This window comes from Tarenaya hassleriana, unplaced genomic scaffold, assembly GCF_000463585.1.
Source record: "Tarenaya hassleriana unplaced genomic scaffold, ASM46358v1 Cleome24, whole genome shotgun sequence".
NCBI classification, from domain to species: Eukaryota; Viridiplantae; Streptophyta; class Magnoliopsida; order Brassicales; family Cleomaceae; genus Tarenaya; species Tarenaya hassleriana.
This window is the reverse complement of record NW_010965696.1, coordinates 531,451-544,713: the sequence shown is the minus strand read 5'-3', so window position 1 is coordinate 544,713 and position 13,263 is coordinate 531,451. Positions and strand designations below refer to the sequence as shown.

Genomic DNA, 13,263 nt, shown 5'->3' with positions numbered 1-13,263 from the left:
ATTGGGGGGGGGGGGGGAGGTTCACGTGTATTTCGATTAGATGTCAAGTCACATCTGTTTATCTATGAGAATGCTTTTGATCGAGTGACCATTTTCATGCCGTGCAATATGGTACTCTTGTTGGTCTGTTCTGCAGAGGTCTTATGTGAGTTTTGCCTCGTTATGCAGGGCTTTGTGTCCTAATTGTTTACTCCCTCATATCAATTAAGGTTCATGTCTGATCTCGACAGCCAGATTCCCACTACCTTCGGTAAGGATTGCTTGTGTTTGGACTTTGGAATTGTTTAGAGTATCTTCCATTCCATTTTTTTTATCGGTGTTAAATCGATCCATATGCTGTAGGATCCCTGTGATTTTGGGGTAGTTTCTTCCGTGGAGGATCTTCTCATCCTCTGAAATCAGATTGATTGAAGCTAATGGATCTTGTTCTGTTTATTTGTTTTTCTATAGATCCGTTTGCAGATGCAAATGCTGAGGACTCGGGTGCTGGAACTAAGGAGTACGTGCACATTCGTGTTCAGCAGCGTAATGGTAGGAAAAGCTTGACAACAGTGCAGGGACTGAAGAAAGAATACAGCTATAGCAAGATCCTAAAGGACCTCAAGAAAGAGTTCTGCTGCAATGGCACTGTGGTTCAGGACCCTGAACTAGGACAGGTGTCTGTCCTTCTCAAATCCCTCTCTCTCTCTCTCTTTTACACATAGGCAAATGGGTGAGAAGTTTATACAATAAGGGCAAGGTTCTAAAGTTTATGCCAAGAACAAAAACAGGGTATACGTTGAAAAGAAACCCATAGACGTCACTAGAAAGACGAGGGCAGAACATTGCATGTGTATCCTTTGTCAAGTTTTTCCAATTGCTTATCTAATCATCAATCATTTTGCTGCAAAGGTTATTCAGCTTCAAGGCGACCAGCGGAAAAACGTCTCCACGTTCCTTGTTCAGGTAACTGCTTATAAACCAAACAATCGTTCTTTGGAAAATGTAATTTAAGTTTAAAAAAAAACAGAGGTTTATCGGTAATATGTGGGGTGTGGAACAGGCGGGGCTTGTGAAGAAAGACAACATCAAGATCCATGGTTTCTGAGTGAAGTGCTTTTCCCTAAAACCAAGTCTTCAACTATAAACGACCGCTCTCTCCCTTTGTGTTTGTTTGTCTTCTTTTTAATGTTTTATGATGCTCGAGTATAAACCAGTTTTCTTCTTCTTATGACTATCTTATGCTATATTATAATTATTATTATATACATTTGTTTCTCTCTCTCTGTTTTTTTAATAAATTTTTATTTTAATATGATTGAATCCAAACACAAGTCATAATATGGAAATGTTGAAATCCCGAATTTCTAAAGTGGGGTTTTGGTTGATTTTTTGAGCTGAATCTTATCTAAAATTCACAAACATATATATATATATAAAAGGGTGTCAATCGGACACATCCGATTTTTTTCGGACCCATATAGTTAAGTTCGAAGTCCAACTCTATATATTCCGAATTTGGGTCGGGTTAGATCGGGTCGAGTCGAGTTGGATCGGTCTACATAATTCCCTTTGTAATTTTTTTTTATGTTTAAATATCGGACTTTCGGGTTAGCTCGACTCGAACCTAAAACCCGATTTGAGTCTGGTCTGAAAGTCCAATTTTTTTTGGGTCGAGAAAGTTAGATACGAAGTCCGCTAATTTTCGGATTGGGTCGAGCCGGACTTTGGATCTCGGGCCTAAATTGTCATTCCTATATATATATAATTAATTAAAATTGCTTACGAGTAACTGAACAACTCAAATGAAATGAAATGAAAGGAGTTATTTTAGAAATGAAAATATCCACCAAGTATTCATAAATAAAATAAAATATACACCGTCAAATTCATAAAAAAAAAATATGTGAACTAAATTTCTAATTTTGAGCAGGAGCCATTGTTAAGCAATCGTTTGATTTATGCTTTATAGTTTTAAGTTGTGAGGGAAAGGGATAAATTAAAAAGGAAAATGGTAATTTGGGAAACAGCTAAATCATTTCTTCACCAATTAAAAAAAAATAAAATAAAAAACTAATTTAAAATCACGAATACAAAAATAGGGAGGTGAATAGTTGAGAGAAACAAAGGCTAACGGAAATCGCTGCGTTGGTTTTGTTTGGAGATGCAGTCAAGAGGGAGAGAGTGAGAGAGAGAAATCGAGAGAGGGAGAGGGAGAGGTTATCTCTTCTTTGGTATTTTTTTTTCCTTTTGCAGAGAGAGAGAGAGAGATAGCGAGGAAGCGAGAGTCCCTCTCCTTTTCCCCTCCATTTCTTCCATTGGATCCCCCAAAAGGCCCAAGCTTTTTCTCTGCTTTTGTTTCTCTCCTCGTCGGAATCGGTTGCTTTTCCCAGATGGGTTTTCTCTGGATTTAGCGTTGAAACATGTTCGAGCCTACCGATTCCAGGTAAACCTTCCTCGACATTTCGTCGATTACGTGGTGTTCAAGGGATCTCCGCTGTCTTGTGCTGCAAGTTTTGCGAATTCGGATGTTTCTCTGTGTGATTCTATTGTTTTGTGATCCGTTTTCAAGGTCTTGTTGATCGGTTTTGTTATGCTTTCACAGAAATTGAAACCTAGAATCCATGGCATGTTGAGTGAATTTTGTGACGGGTGGATGGAAGTGATGCGAATGCCTGAAAGGGCTAACCTATTCTCTCTTGATTTGTTGTCTGAATTGGCAGGAGAGAGAGCCACTGAACCACCACGCTGTTAAATATCACTCCCTGATTCTTTCTTGAACTGTTAAACGTGCAATTGAGGTGAAAAATCCTTGGAGAAGATGGGTCGTAGAAGGATAAGGTCAAGGATCCAGAAAAGCCATTTCTACACATTTAGATGCCTGAGACCGACGACCCTTGAAGACCAAGGGCCGCATCCCATTCATGGACCCGGTTACTCGAGAATCGTCCATTGCAATCGACCTCATCTCCATCTGTCTAAACCCTTTAGGTACCGTTCCAACTACGTATCCACCACCAGGTACAACATGCTCACCTTCTTGCCCAAGTGCTTGTACGAGCAATTCCACCGTGTTGCCAATTTCTACTTCCTCGTTGCTGCGATTCTCTCTGTGTTCCCTCTTTCCCCGTTCAACAAATGGAGCATGATCGCTCCTTTGGTTTTCGTTGTCGGGCTTAGTATGGGTAAAGAGGCACTGGAGGATTGGCGCCGGTTTATGCAGGATGTGGAAGTAAATTCCAGGAAAGCAAATGTTCACAAAGAGGGTGGTGATTTTGGTCGTAGAAAGTGGAAGAAGATCCGTGTCGGGGACGTAGTGAGGGTAGAGAAAGATGAATTTTTCCCGGCTGATCTGCTTTTGTTGTCATCGAGTTACGAGGATGGGATCTGTTATGTGGAGACCATGAACTTAGACGGCGAAACCAATCTGAAAGTAAAGAGATGCCTGGATGCAACCTTGCCTTTGGAGCACGACGGTTCTTTTCAGACTTTCTCTGCAACGATAAAATGCGAAGATCCAAACCCTAACCTGTATACATTTGTCGGGAATCTCGAATATGAAGGCCAAGTTCATCCGCTTGATCCTAGCCAGATTCTCTTGAGAGATTCAAAGCTCCGGAACACTGCTTACATCTATGGGGTGGCGATATTCACCGGCCATGATACCAAAGTCATGCAGAATACTACTAAGTCCCCTTCAAAGAGGAGCAGAATCGAAAAGAGAATGGACTACATTATATACACCCTCTTTGTCCTCCTTATGTGTGTTTCCATCATCAGCTCTCTTGGATTTGCTTTCATGACGCAGTTTCATATGGCGAATTGGTGGTACTTACAACCCGACAAACCCGAGAGCTTGACAAATCCGAGAAACCCTATGCATGCTGGTGTTGTCCACCTGATCACTGCTCTCTTGCTCTATGGATACTTGATTCCCATCTCTCTATATGTTTCCATTGAGGTTGTAAAGGTCTTGCAAGCAACTTTCATTAACCAGGACTTGCATATGTATGACAGTGACAGCGGGACTCCGGCTCAAGCCCGTACATCAAATTTAAACGAAGAGCTGGGACAAGTTGACACGATTCTTTCTGATAAAACGGGAACTTTGACGTGTAACCAGATGGACTTTCTGAAATGCTCCATAGCAGGGATTTCTTACGGTGTTCGTGCTAGTGAAGTAGAAGTAGCTGCTGCAAAGCAGATGGCTATGGATTTCGAGGAGCAAGATGAAGACATGTCCGATATTCCAAAGACCAAGAACAAGAAGCGTGGCTACATGAAAATGGCTAGCAAGACTTCATCTGATTTTGAGTTGGAAACTGTAATTACTGCTAGCGATGACAAGGACCGAAACCAGGCTGGCATTAAGGGGTTTAGTTTCGAGGACAACCGTCTCATGGATGGAAACTGGTTACTTGAACCCACCCCAGATGATATTTTGATGTTCTTCCGTATACTGGCCGTTTGTCACACTGCTATTCCTGAGGTGGATGAAGAGACAGGGAAGTTGACTTACGAAGCAGAGTCTCCTGATGAAGTGTCTTTCCTTGTGGCTGCAAGAGAGTTTGGTTTTGAGTTCAGTAAGAGAACCCAATCAAGTGTATTCATCAGTGAACGATCTTCGTCTTCAGCCCAACCAGCTGAAAGGTGAGCCACTTATTTCCTTCCATTGACCTCTTTGGAGTTCCATAGTAGAAATCTAATTGTGTCTGATATTTTGCAGAGAATACAAAATTTTAAATCTTTTGGACTTCACTAGCAAAAGAAAAAGAATGTCTGTCATCGTTCGTGATGAAGAAGGACAGATCCTTCTCCTCTGCAAAGGCGCTGACAGGTTTAGCCACTTAACTTTGGGACTGGGTTTCATAGTGGGGTTGTTATTTCTCATGCAGACAATTCAGTTCTTATTCTTGAAATTTTTGCAGCATCATTTTTGATCGGTTAGCCAAGAAAGGGAAGACTTACCTAGGAGCTACTACAAAACATTTGAATGAATATGGTGAGGCTGGCTTGCGCACATTAGCACTTGCTTACAAAAATCTGGGTGAAGCCGAGTATTCAGCGTGGAATAGTGAGTTCCTGAAAGCTAGAACTTATGTTGGAGCTGATAGGGATGCAATGCTCGAAAAGGTATCGGATGTGATGGAGAGGGAATTGACCCTTGTTGGTGCAACTGCAGTGGAGGACAAACTGCAGAAAGGGGTATTATGCTGTATAATCTATTGTGATCATTATAAAACCTTTTTGCCTTTCAGACAGATTCCTTTCAGCTTACTGTTCTTTGTTCACTTCAGGTGCCCCAATGCATAGATAAACTTGCCCAAGCTGGTCTCAAGATATGGGTTTTGACAGGAGATAAGATGGAGACGGCAATAAATATAGGGTTTGGTCTCTGCATGTTGCTAATAACATGAATGAGCCCCAGAACTCGATTTCTTTCTGTGAGATACACCTTTAAGATTAACTAAACCAAGTTCTTTGCTTTCCCGATTGCAGATACGCCTGCAGCTTACTCCGACAAGGTATGAAGCAGATCTCCATAGCACTGACAAGTTCAGAGGAATCGTCCGAAGCCCCTGAAGTTGTATGTATATTAGGTCAATACTATAAACACTTGTATCACCGTTTCGGTGAAATTTTGCAATTGATATGAAAATGCATTTTCATTGCTATTGATGGTCAGGTTGCGAAAGAGAGCATTTTGATGCAGATCACAAATGCCGCACAGATGATCAAGCTAGAAAAGGATCCACATGCAGCATTTGCTTTGATAATTGATGGGAAGACACTTACATACGCTCTGAAGGATGATATCAAGTTTCAGTTTCTCGCCCTTGCAGTTGATTGTGCATCTGTCATTTGCTGTCGTGTCTCTCCCAAGCAGAAAGCACTTGTACGATTAGTTCCAAAAGCTTTGAATCACTAAAACGTATAACGGGTACTGAAAACATCTTATGGATGCCTAAGCTCATTTTGTTCATGTTGGCACACTAGGTAACGAGATTAGTGAAAGAAGGAACAGGAAAGGTCACCCTAGCCATTGGAGATGGTGCGAATGACGTCGGAATGATTCAAGAAGCTGATATTGGTGTAGGTATCAGCGGTGTTGAAGGCATGCAGGTGATTAAAATATTCTCAAATACAGTGAGATGCAAAATTATTACGCTGGCCGATTTTTGAGAAAACCCGTTTTGTATTTTTTGTAGGCTGTAATGGCTAGCGACTTTTCCATAGCCCAGTTTCAGTTTCTGGAGAGACTACTCGTTGTCCATGGTCACTGGTGCTACAAAAGAATAGCACAAATGGTAGTATATACGTATATATTTCTATATCAATGACCAGACATACATGTTTGCCCTTAACACCTGATCTTGATTTGTGATCTTGTTTTACAGATCTGCTATTTCTTCTACAAGAACATAACATTCGGTCTAACTCTCTTCTATTACGAGGCTTTTACTGGGTTTTCTGGTCAATCTATATACAATGACTCCTATTTGTTGCTCTTCAATGTCGTTCTCACGTCTCTCCCCGTCATCAGCCTCGGAGTTTTCGAGCAAGATGTTCCTTCTGATGTCTGTTTACAGGTCAGTGGTGCTTTGCTCAGTACCTAACATTTCTCTATCTGCCTTCACATGGAAACTGACCCCTTTCCTTATCTCTTTGTTTAGTTCCCTGCGTTGTACCAGCAAGGCCCCAAGAACCTGTTTTTTGATTGGTACAGAATCTTGGGGTGGATGGGTAATGGAGTTTACTCATCCATAATCATTTTCAGCCTCAACATTGGGATCTTCCATGTCCAATCCTTCCGTTCCACTGGCCAAACTGCCGATATGAATGCCATGGGAACCATGATGTTCACTTGCATCATCTGGGCAGTGAACGTTCAGATCGCATTAACAATGAGCCATTTCACTTGGATCCAACATCTCTTGATCTGGGGAAGTATCGGTGCCTGGTACATATTCTTAATCCTTTACGGAATGTTGCCCCCGAAGATGTCGGCCAATATCTTCCACATGCTGGCAGAGACTCTGGCCCCTGCACCGATATTCTGGCTCACGATTCTGCTAGTCATAGCTGCCACTGCTCTGCCTTATTTTTGCCACATCTCATACCAGAGATCGGTGAACCCTCTTGACCATCACATCATACAAGAGATAAAGCATTACAGGATCGATGTCGAGGATGAGAGGATGTGGACAAGGGAACGTTCCAAGGCCAGAGAGAAGACGAAGATAGGGTTCACGGCTCGTGTTGATGCAAAGATCCGACTACTGAGAGGGAAGCTTCAGAGGAAGCAATCTGTGTTGAGCACTGTGAGCGGTACTTCATCTAACGATACAGGACCTTCTTCAAACACACAGACACAGACTTGAAAGTGGGGAACTTTTACTTGATCTGGTAAGTTTCCTTTTTTTCCTGCTACTTTCTCGGTAATTCTCGAGAGAGAAAGAAAAAAAGGAAAGAACTTTCTTGGCAGAGAAAGTTGGGTTGAAGGTGTAGAAACATAAAGTCCCTGTCTTTGGATCAGATCTTCTTCTTATACCATGTGAGGTACTGCGGCCAAACAAGAAAGGAGAAGAAATGTTGTATTGTGTTGAGTGCGTGTCTATGTTTTGTGTACACTACAAAACTAAAAGAGAAAAATGTGTGATGAGAGTAAAGAGTTTTCTGAAAATATTTTTTGAAACAATATATATATATAATTCTTTTTTTCTTCCTTTATCCATGTATTTAAACGCAAACGCAGAAACTGTTTGCGATACAATCGCAAACGCAAACGTCTAGGGGTTTGACGGGTGGTAACGCAATCGCCCGCAATCGCAGCGATTGCGACTTCTGGCGATTACGGGTGATTGAAAAAGTGATTGTTGGAATCGTAATCGCCCGTAATCGCAACAAAACATCAATATTCTAATCGCAGCTAAAAGATTGCATTACGATAGCGTTTTGCAGCGTTTTGATTAAATGACCAAAATACCCCTAATATTAATTAGTATATATATATATATACATATATATCATATATTATATATATAAAGAACTTACGTATGTTTATATATACATAAAATATATAAATACATATATATATAATACATATATATACACACATATATACATACAAACATACATATATATACACAAACAATCATATATACATACATACATATATATACACGTACACATACATACATATACATATACACATACATACATATATACACACACGTACATATATACACATATACATACATACATATATACACACACATATATACATATACATATATACATACATATATACACATATATATATATATACAAACAATCATATATACATACATACATCTATATACACATAAATATACATACATATATATACACATACATACACATATACACATATACATATATAAATATATACATACGTATATATATATATACACATACATGCATATATATACACACACATACATATATATATACATACATACACATATATATATACATACATACATATATACACATATACATATATAGACATATATTTATATACTTAATACATATATACATACATAAATTAAAAATATATATTAATAATTTTTTTAGTATTGTATATAATGATGTATTTTTTGTAATTTAAATCAAATCGCAATCGCAATCGCTGCCAATCAATCGTTTTAAATCGCAATCACTCGCAATCGCTACCAACAACAGTTTTTTTACCAGTCAGTACCAATCGCCTAGAATCGCCAGCAAACGCATCGTAAACGCCCGCAATCACCGCGATTGCGATTGCGATTCCACCGGTCAACAACTAGGATTCAAATAACAATGAGTTCTTTGATCGATTTGAAGCCCTTTCTAATGAAACCTCTCATCTTACGTTCGGAGTAAAGGTTTAGCCAGCAACTCTCATCTTCCTCTGCAACTCGGGATCGCTGAAACTCTAACTTCTTGAGACCGCTCGACCCACGTTTCGAACGCTCCCGCTTTTCTTCATCTGCGTCTGGTCACGCCACGTTGCAGAAACTCGCGCTGTATTGTAAACTCTAGCGACCGACCGCTGCGTTTGCGATTGATGGTTTGGTCTCTCCGAAGTAGTGCCCCATCACGTCACGGGTTCTTGGGTTTGGTCTGAATGATGAATTTCAATAATCATATAAATATGTTATATTTTGAGTAACTAATTCTATATTCCTAAATAAATCTAAAATTCTATAGATCCAATAAATCGTTCAAATTTTCAATTTTATTCGATACGAGTATTTCTCCTCAGGTTTGTGAGGATGTTATGTTTTCCCAACTTTCAGGAGGCCACGGAATTTCCGTTCCATTTACTAAAAATAAATAAATAAAAATTATTTTGTCAATGAAATTACCATCCGTTTCGTGATTCCTTTCAGAACCAATAAATAATAATTTCGGATTATAAAACATGGAAATCAATTAAACGCGACGACATAGCAGACCTTGTCCGGTGAGGCGGTTCGAAATCACTCCAAGAAAAATCAACCAATCCATTTCACTTAACAATCGCACATACGCACACACACGTATACATATATATATATATATATATATATATTGTATAATTAGTAAAATCATAAGAAAAAATCTAAAAAAACACCAGATATGAATCATTTGACGGATGACCAAGAGTGATATGATCTTAGGGGGAAACACCAAATATTCTTTTTATAAGACCGACTTCCCGGAAAAAAACTACAAAATTTAAATAAAATTTTAACTAGATTTTATAATAAAATAAGAAAAAGAGAACCGCTTGAGAGTAGGGTCAAAATCAAACAGAACCTTGCGAAGCAAGCAACCTTCTTCTCCAGGCAACTCTCTCTCTCTCACAGAAGATCGGCAACGTTCGAGGGAAGCTCCTCCACGACAACGTTGTAGAATTTCTGGATATCATAAAGCATTCTCTCATCGTCCCGAGTCACAAAGTTTATGGCCACACCCTTTCTCCCGAACCTTCCACTTCTTCCGATACGGTGGAGGTAATTCTCCGGCTGGGTCGGGAGGTCGAAGTTTATGACCAGTGAGACTTGCTGTACATCGATACCTCGGGCCAAGAGATCGGTCGTTATCAGAACACGGGAAGATCCCGACCTGAACTCCCGCATGATGATGTCTCGGGTGTTCTGGTCCATGTCACCGTGAGTGGCCGAGACCGTGTGGTCACGGCTTCTCATCTTGTCGGTTAGCCAGTCCACTTTGCGCCGGGTATTCACAAAGATGACACTCTGGGTAATGGCGAGAGTCTCGTAAAGATCGCAGAGCGTTTCGAGCTTCCACTCTTCCTTCTCAACATTGACGTAAAACTGCTTGATACCCTCAAGGGTGAGCTCGTCACGCTTCACCAAGATCCTCACAGGTTTGTTCATGAACTTCCTTGTGATCTCGAGTGCTTCTGGTGGCATTGTGGCTGAAAACACGCCGACCTGGATCTTGGGTGGGAGAAGCTGGAAGATGTCATAGATCTGAAAAATCCAGAAACAAAAATGTTGTTAGATTATCACGGGTTATCCTAATAACGTAAAAGGATCAAACTTTGATGCGATCAAACAACAAACCTGGTCTTTGAAACCTCGGGAGAGCATCTCATCAGCCTCGTCAAGGACAAACATCTTGATGTGGTCAGGGCGGAGGGATTGCCTGCGTAACATGTCAAAGACACGACCAGGTGTTCCAACGACGACATGGACACCAGCCTGGAGAATACGTTGGTCCTCACGGACACTAGTACCACCAACACATGCATGAACCTTGACACCGAGGTAATCACCAAGGGCCCTCATGACTTTCTCAATCTGCTGGGCAAGCTCCCTGGTAGGAGCCAAAACCAGAGCCTGGCATTGGACAAGGCTGTAGTCAAGTTGCTGCAAAATTCCAGAGCAGAAAGTTGCGGTTTTCCCTGTACCCGACTGGGCCTGCTGAATCACATCAAGCCCCTTGCAGAAAGGGACGATCCCTCTTTGCTGAATCGCAGAAGGCTTCTCGAAACCTGGGAACCAATCATGGAACGAGGCATGTGAGGGAATGATCAAGGAGAGGAAGAAGCACAAAGCACATAATTTGGATCTCTCATTCACCTACCATATGCGTAGATACCCCTGAGAAGATTTTCTTGCAAACCCATGGAGTCAAAGCTTTCGTAAACTTCGTCATAAGACGTGAAGAACTCATCACCACCCTCAATCCTACATCATAATCAGTCCGCAGCACAGAACATGAGCCAAAGGAACAAACCCCCCAGAGAACAACAGAGTTGGATTTAAAGACTCACAAATCATTCAACTTCTGGTCAAATTGACGTGCATCGAACTGTGAACCCTCTGGTGCCAATCCTGCCATGATTGCCTGCCAATATAGAACAACATTAAGAACTGGCACGGAACAAAAATCAATGGTAAAATTCTAATGACTTTCCAAACGGATTTTCAAGAGGTATAGAAACATGGCGAAAACATCACGTAATCGTCTAGATTTGACAAGTTCTACTTTGCTTATTTAACCAAAGCTTAAGCTAATCCACCAGCTATAACATAAACATCGGACAGATTCATTCACTGCGAAAAAATCGCAAGAGCCGAGAGAGCTACGAGTGACTATACAAAGAATCGATGTCGGTTGATTGATCCAAACATCGGACATCCGTCATCGCCATCATCATACAAGTGAAATCCCCAAATCTAATACAATTTTATTGACGATAATGCATAACCAAGCACGATCCAAAACGCATAACCTAGTGACTCAAATTACAAAATTTCGAACCGACCCACGAGCAATCCAAGGCAAATCGAACGAAACAGACTAAATCAAACCACGAAAAGCGAAGATCCAATCACTCGTCGAGGCACACAGCAGCCAAAGCACAGGAGAAACGGATCGATTTCTAGGCAAAATAAAAAAAAAAAAGGAAAGAAAAAAATATGAACCTGGAGCTGAGCTGATGAAGACGAAAGCTAGAGAGACAAAAAAGTTCGGGTTTTTCTTGAGCGCTTGAATCTCCCAAACTCCGATCTGAGAGATTAAACAGATATAGATAGAATGACGATGATTTGGGAAAACCAAAGAGGGCGACTTTTTATATTCCCCCTCACGCGTGTAATGGTGTTAGGGTTTACTAATTTCCCAATTTACCCTTCCTTTGTTACCTTTTTGTGTTTGACAAAGTTTATTTCTTTCCTTTTTTTGTTGTTGTCGTTAGCAACTTGCCATTCTTCTTCTCCTTTTATTTTAATTAATTATTATATTTTGCAAATACCATAGATCTTGCTTTTTTCTTTTGTGATTTCATAGCCAATTACCAAATAAAATAATCATGAATATAAAAGTATTTAACAATTATTTTTAGGAATAAAAATAGAAAATATTCCAAACCTATTTGACAAGATCGAGCACTGATAATTCATCAAGCAAATAGGCAACTTCTCATTCCACTGGGATGGATAGCCAAAAAAATATTTTTTTTTATTTGACACAATCAATTTTGTTGGTTATTTTCATTTTTATCTGAATAGTTTAAATTTATAGAAATTATACTCAATCAATATCAAATTTATTTTTGTGCACCAATTATATTATTTGAATGGATTCAATTCAAAATTTTAAAATTCAAATAGAAATGACCACCCAATCACCAATCCAAAGTTCCAAACTGACTTTTCCTTGAAGCTTTTTCTGACTCTCAAGCGCCAAACCAAATCTCCAAATACAAATACATACATATATATACACACACCAAAATTACAAACATGGCGTATTTCAATATTTATCAATATGTATATATATTACACAGGTATCCAAGAATCCTTCAACTGAAAAATCTTTGAAGAGTTTAGCTTTCGTGATTACTGTTTCCGAGACCTAAAACTAGACCAAAACGATTTTGTACAGCAAAGAAACCGGTTAGTTGGTTGGTCGGAGAATCACCTGTCATGTTAGGATACAGAAAGGAGAGAAGATACAGCATGCCATTTTGTCCTGATCTCACCCCACGAAAACCTCTTCGCCCCGATCACCTGCATGAATCAAAGCAAACCATGATGATATTGATGATGGTGATGGTGATGATGATAACTGAAAAAGGGTGAGTGATAGTTTTTCATGTTACATAGTTCGTATATATCCAAGGCTATCTGGAGCATTGAGTTACTATCTTCTGCCAACTTGGCCGTCCCTTCTGCCTCCTTGACCGCCTCTGCTGCAAGGAAAGCTTTATTTTCTGCTTCTGCGACTTTATAGGCGGCTGCCGTT

At 40.0% G+C, this 13,263-nt stretch overlaps 4 protein-coding genes across 4 annotated transcripts in view; 2 read left to right on the top strand and 2 right to left on the bottom strand.

Moving 5' to 3' along the window:
- Positions 1-1,210, top strand: part of LOC104815636 (protein translation factor SUI1 homolog 1) — a 2,206-nt gene extending 996 nt beyond the window's left edge. The window contains exons 2-5 of the mRNA XM_010544116.1: positions 169-250; positions 451-656; positions 892-945; positions 1,043-1,210. Of these exons, the coding sequence (XP_010542418.1) occupies positions 214-250; positions 451-656; positions 892-945; positions 1,043-1,087 (342 nt within the window). The 5' untranslated portion in view covers positions 169-213 and the 3' untranslated portion in view covers positions 1,088-1,210. The remainder of the gene's footprint in view (positions 1-168; positions 251-450; positions 657-891; positions 946-1,042) is intronic.
- Positions 1,211-2,114: 904 nt separating this feature from the next.
- Positions 2,115-7,708, top strand: LOC104815635 (phospholipid-transporting ATPase 6). Its single transcript, XM_010544115.2, has 11 exons — positions 2,115-2,425; positions 2,703-4,629; positions 4,706-4,816; positions 4,908-5,184; positions 5,277-5,365; positions 5,479-5,566; positions 5,666-5,875; positions 5,977-6,102; positions 6,189-6,287; positions 6,378-6,569; positions 6,654-7,708. Exons 2-11 carry the CDS (start codon positions 2,801-2,803, stop codon positions 7,359-7,361), a joined length of 3,729 nt encoding a protein of 1,242 aa, XP_010542417.1. The 5' UTR covers positions 2,115-2,425; positions 2,703-2,800; the 3' UTR covers positions 7,362-7,708.
- Positions 7,709-9,605: 1,897 nt separating this feature from the next.
- On the bottom strand, positions 9,606-12,061 carry LOC104815634 (eukaryotic initiation factor 4A-1). The gene is made up of 5 exons (XM_010544114.1): positions 11,943-12,061; positions 11,288-11,361; positions 11,098-11,201; positions 10,575-11,005; positions 9,606-10,481 (listed from the first exon to the last, which is right to left on the bottom strand). Exons 2-5 carry the CDS (start codon positions 11,353-11,355, stop codon positions 9,846-9,848), a joined length of 1,239 nt encoding a protein of 412 aa, XP_010542416.1. The 5' UTR covers positions 11,356-11,361; positions 11,943-12,061; the 3' UTR covers positions 9,606-9,845.
- A 692-nt stretch (positions 12,062-12,753) lies between these two features.
- LOC104815633 (telomere repeat-binding factor 4-like) overlaps positions 12,754-13,263 on the bottom strand; it is a 3,087-nt gene continuing 2,577 nt past the window's right edge. The window contains exons 6-7 of the mRNA XM_010544112.2: positions 13,121-13,263; positions 12,754-13,028 (exon numbers count right to left, since the gene is read on the bottom strand). Of these exons, the coding sequence (XP_010542414.1) occupies positions 12,997-13,028; positions 13,121-13,263 (175 nt within the window). The 3' untranslated portion in view covers positions 12,754-12,996. The remainder of the gene's footprint in view (positions 13,029-13,120) is intronic.

Coding starts and splice junctions, on each gene's coding strand:
- LOC104815634 (XM_010544114.1), bottom strand. CDS start 11,355: ATGGCAGGATTGGCACCAGAGGGTTCACAGTTCGATGCACGTCAATTT. Junction 11,202..11,287: donor GACCAGAAGTTGAATGATTT/GTGAGTCTTTAA, acceptor ATTATGATGTAG/GATTGAGGGTGGTGATGAGT. Junction 10,482..10,574: donor CCCGAGGTTTCAAAGACCAG/GTTTGTTGTTTG, acceptor TGGATTTTTCAG/ATCTATGACATCTTCCAGCT.
- LOC104815635 (XM_010544115.2), top strand. CDS start 2,801: ATGGGTCGTAGAAGGATAAGGTCAAGGATCCAGAAAAGCCATTTCTAC. Junction 5,567..5,665: donor CGTCCGAAGCCCCTGAAGTT/GTATGTATATTA, acceptor ATTGATGGTCAG/GTTGCGAAAGAGAGCATTTT. Junction 6,103..6,188: donor GCGGTGTTGAAGGCATGCAG/GTGATTAAAATA, acceptor TATTTTTTGTAG/GCTGTAATGGCTAGCGACTT.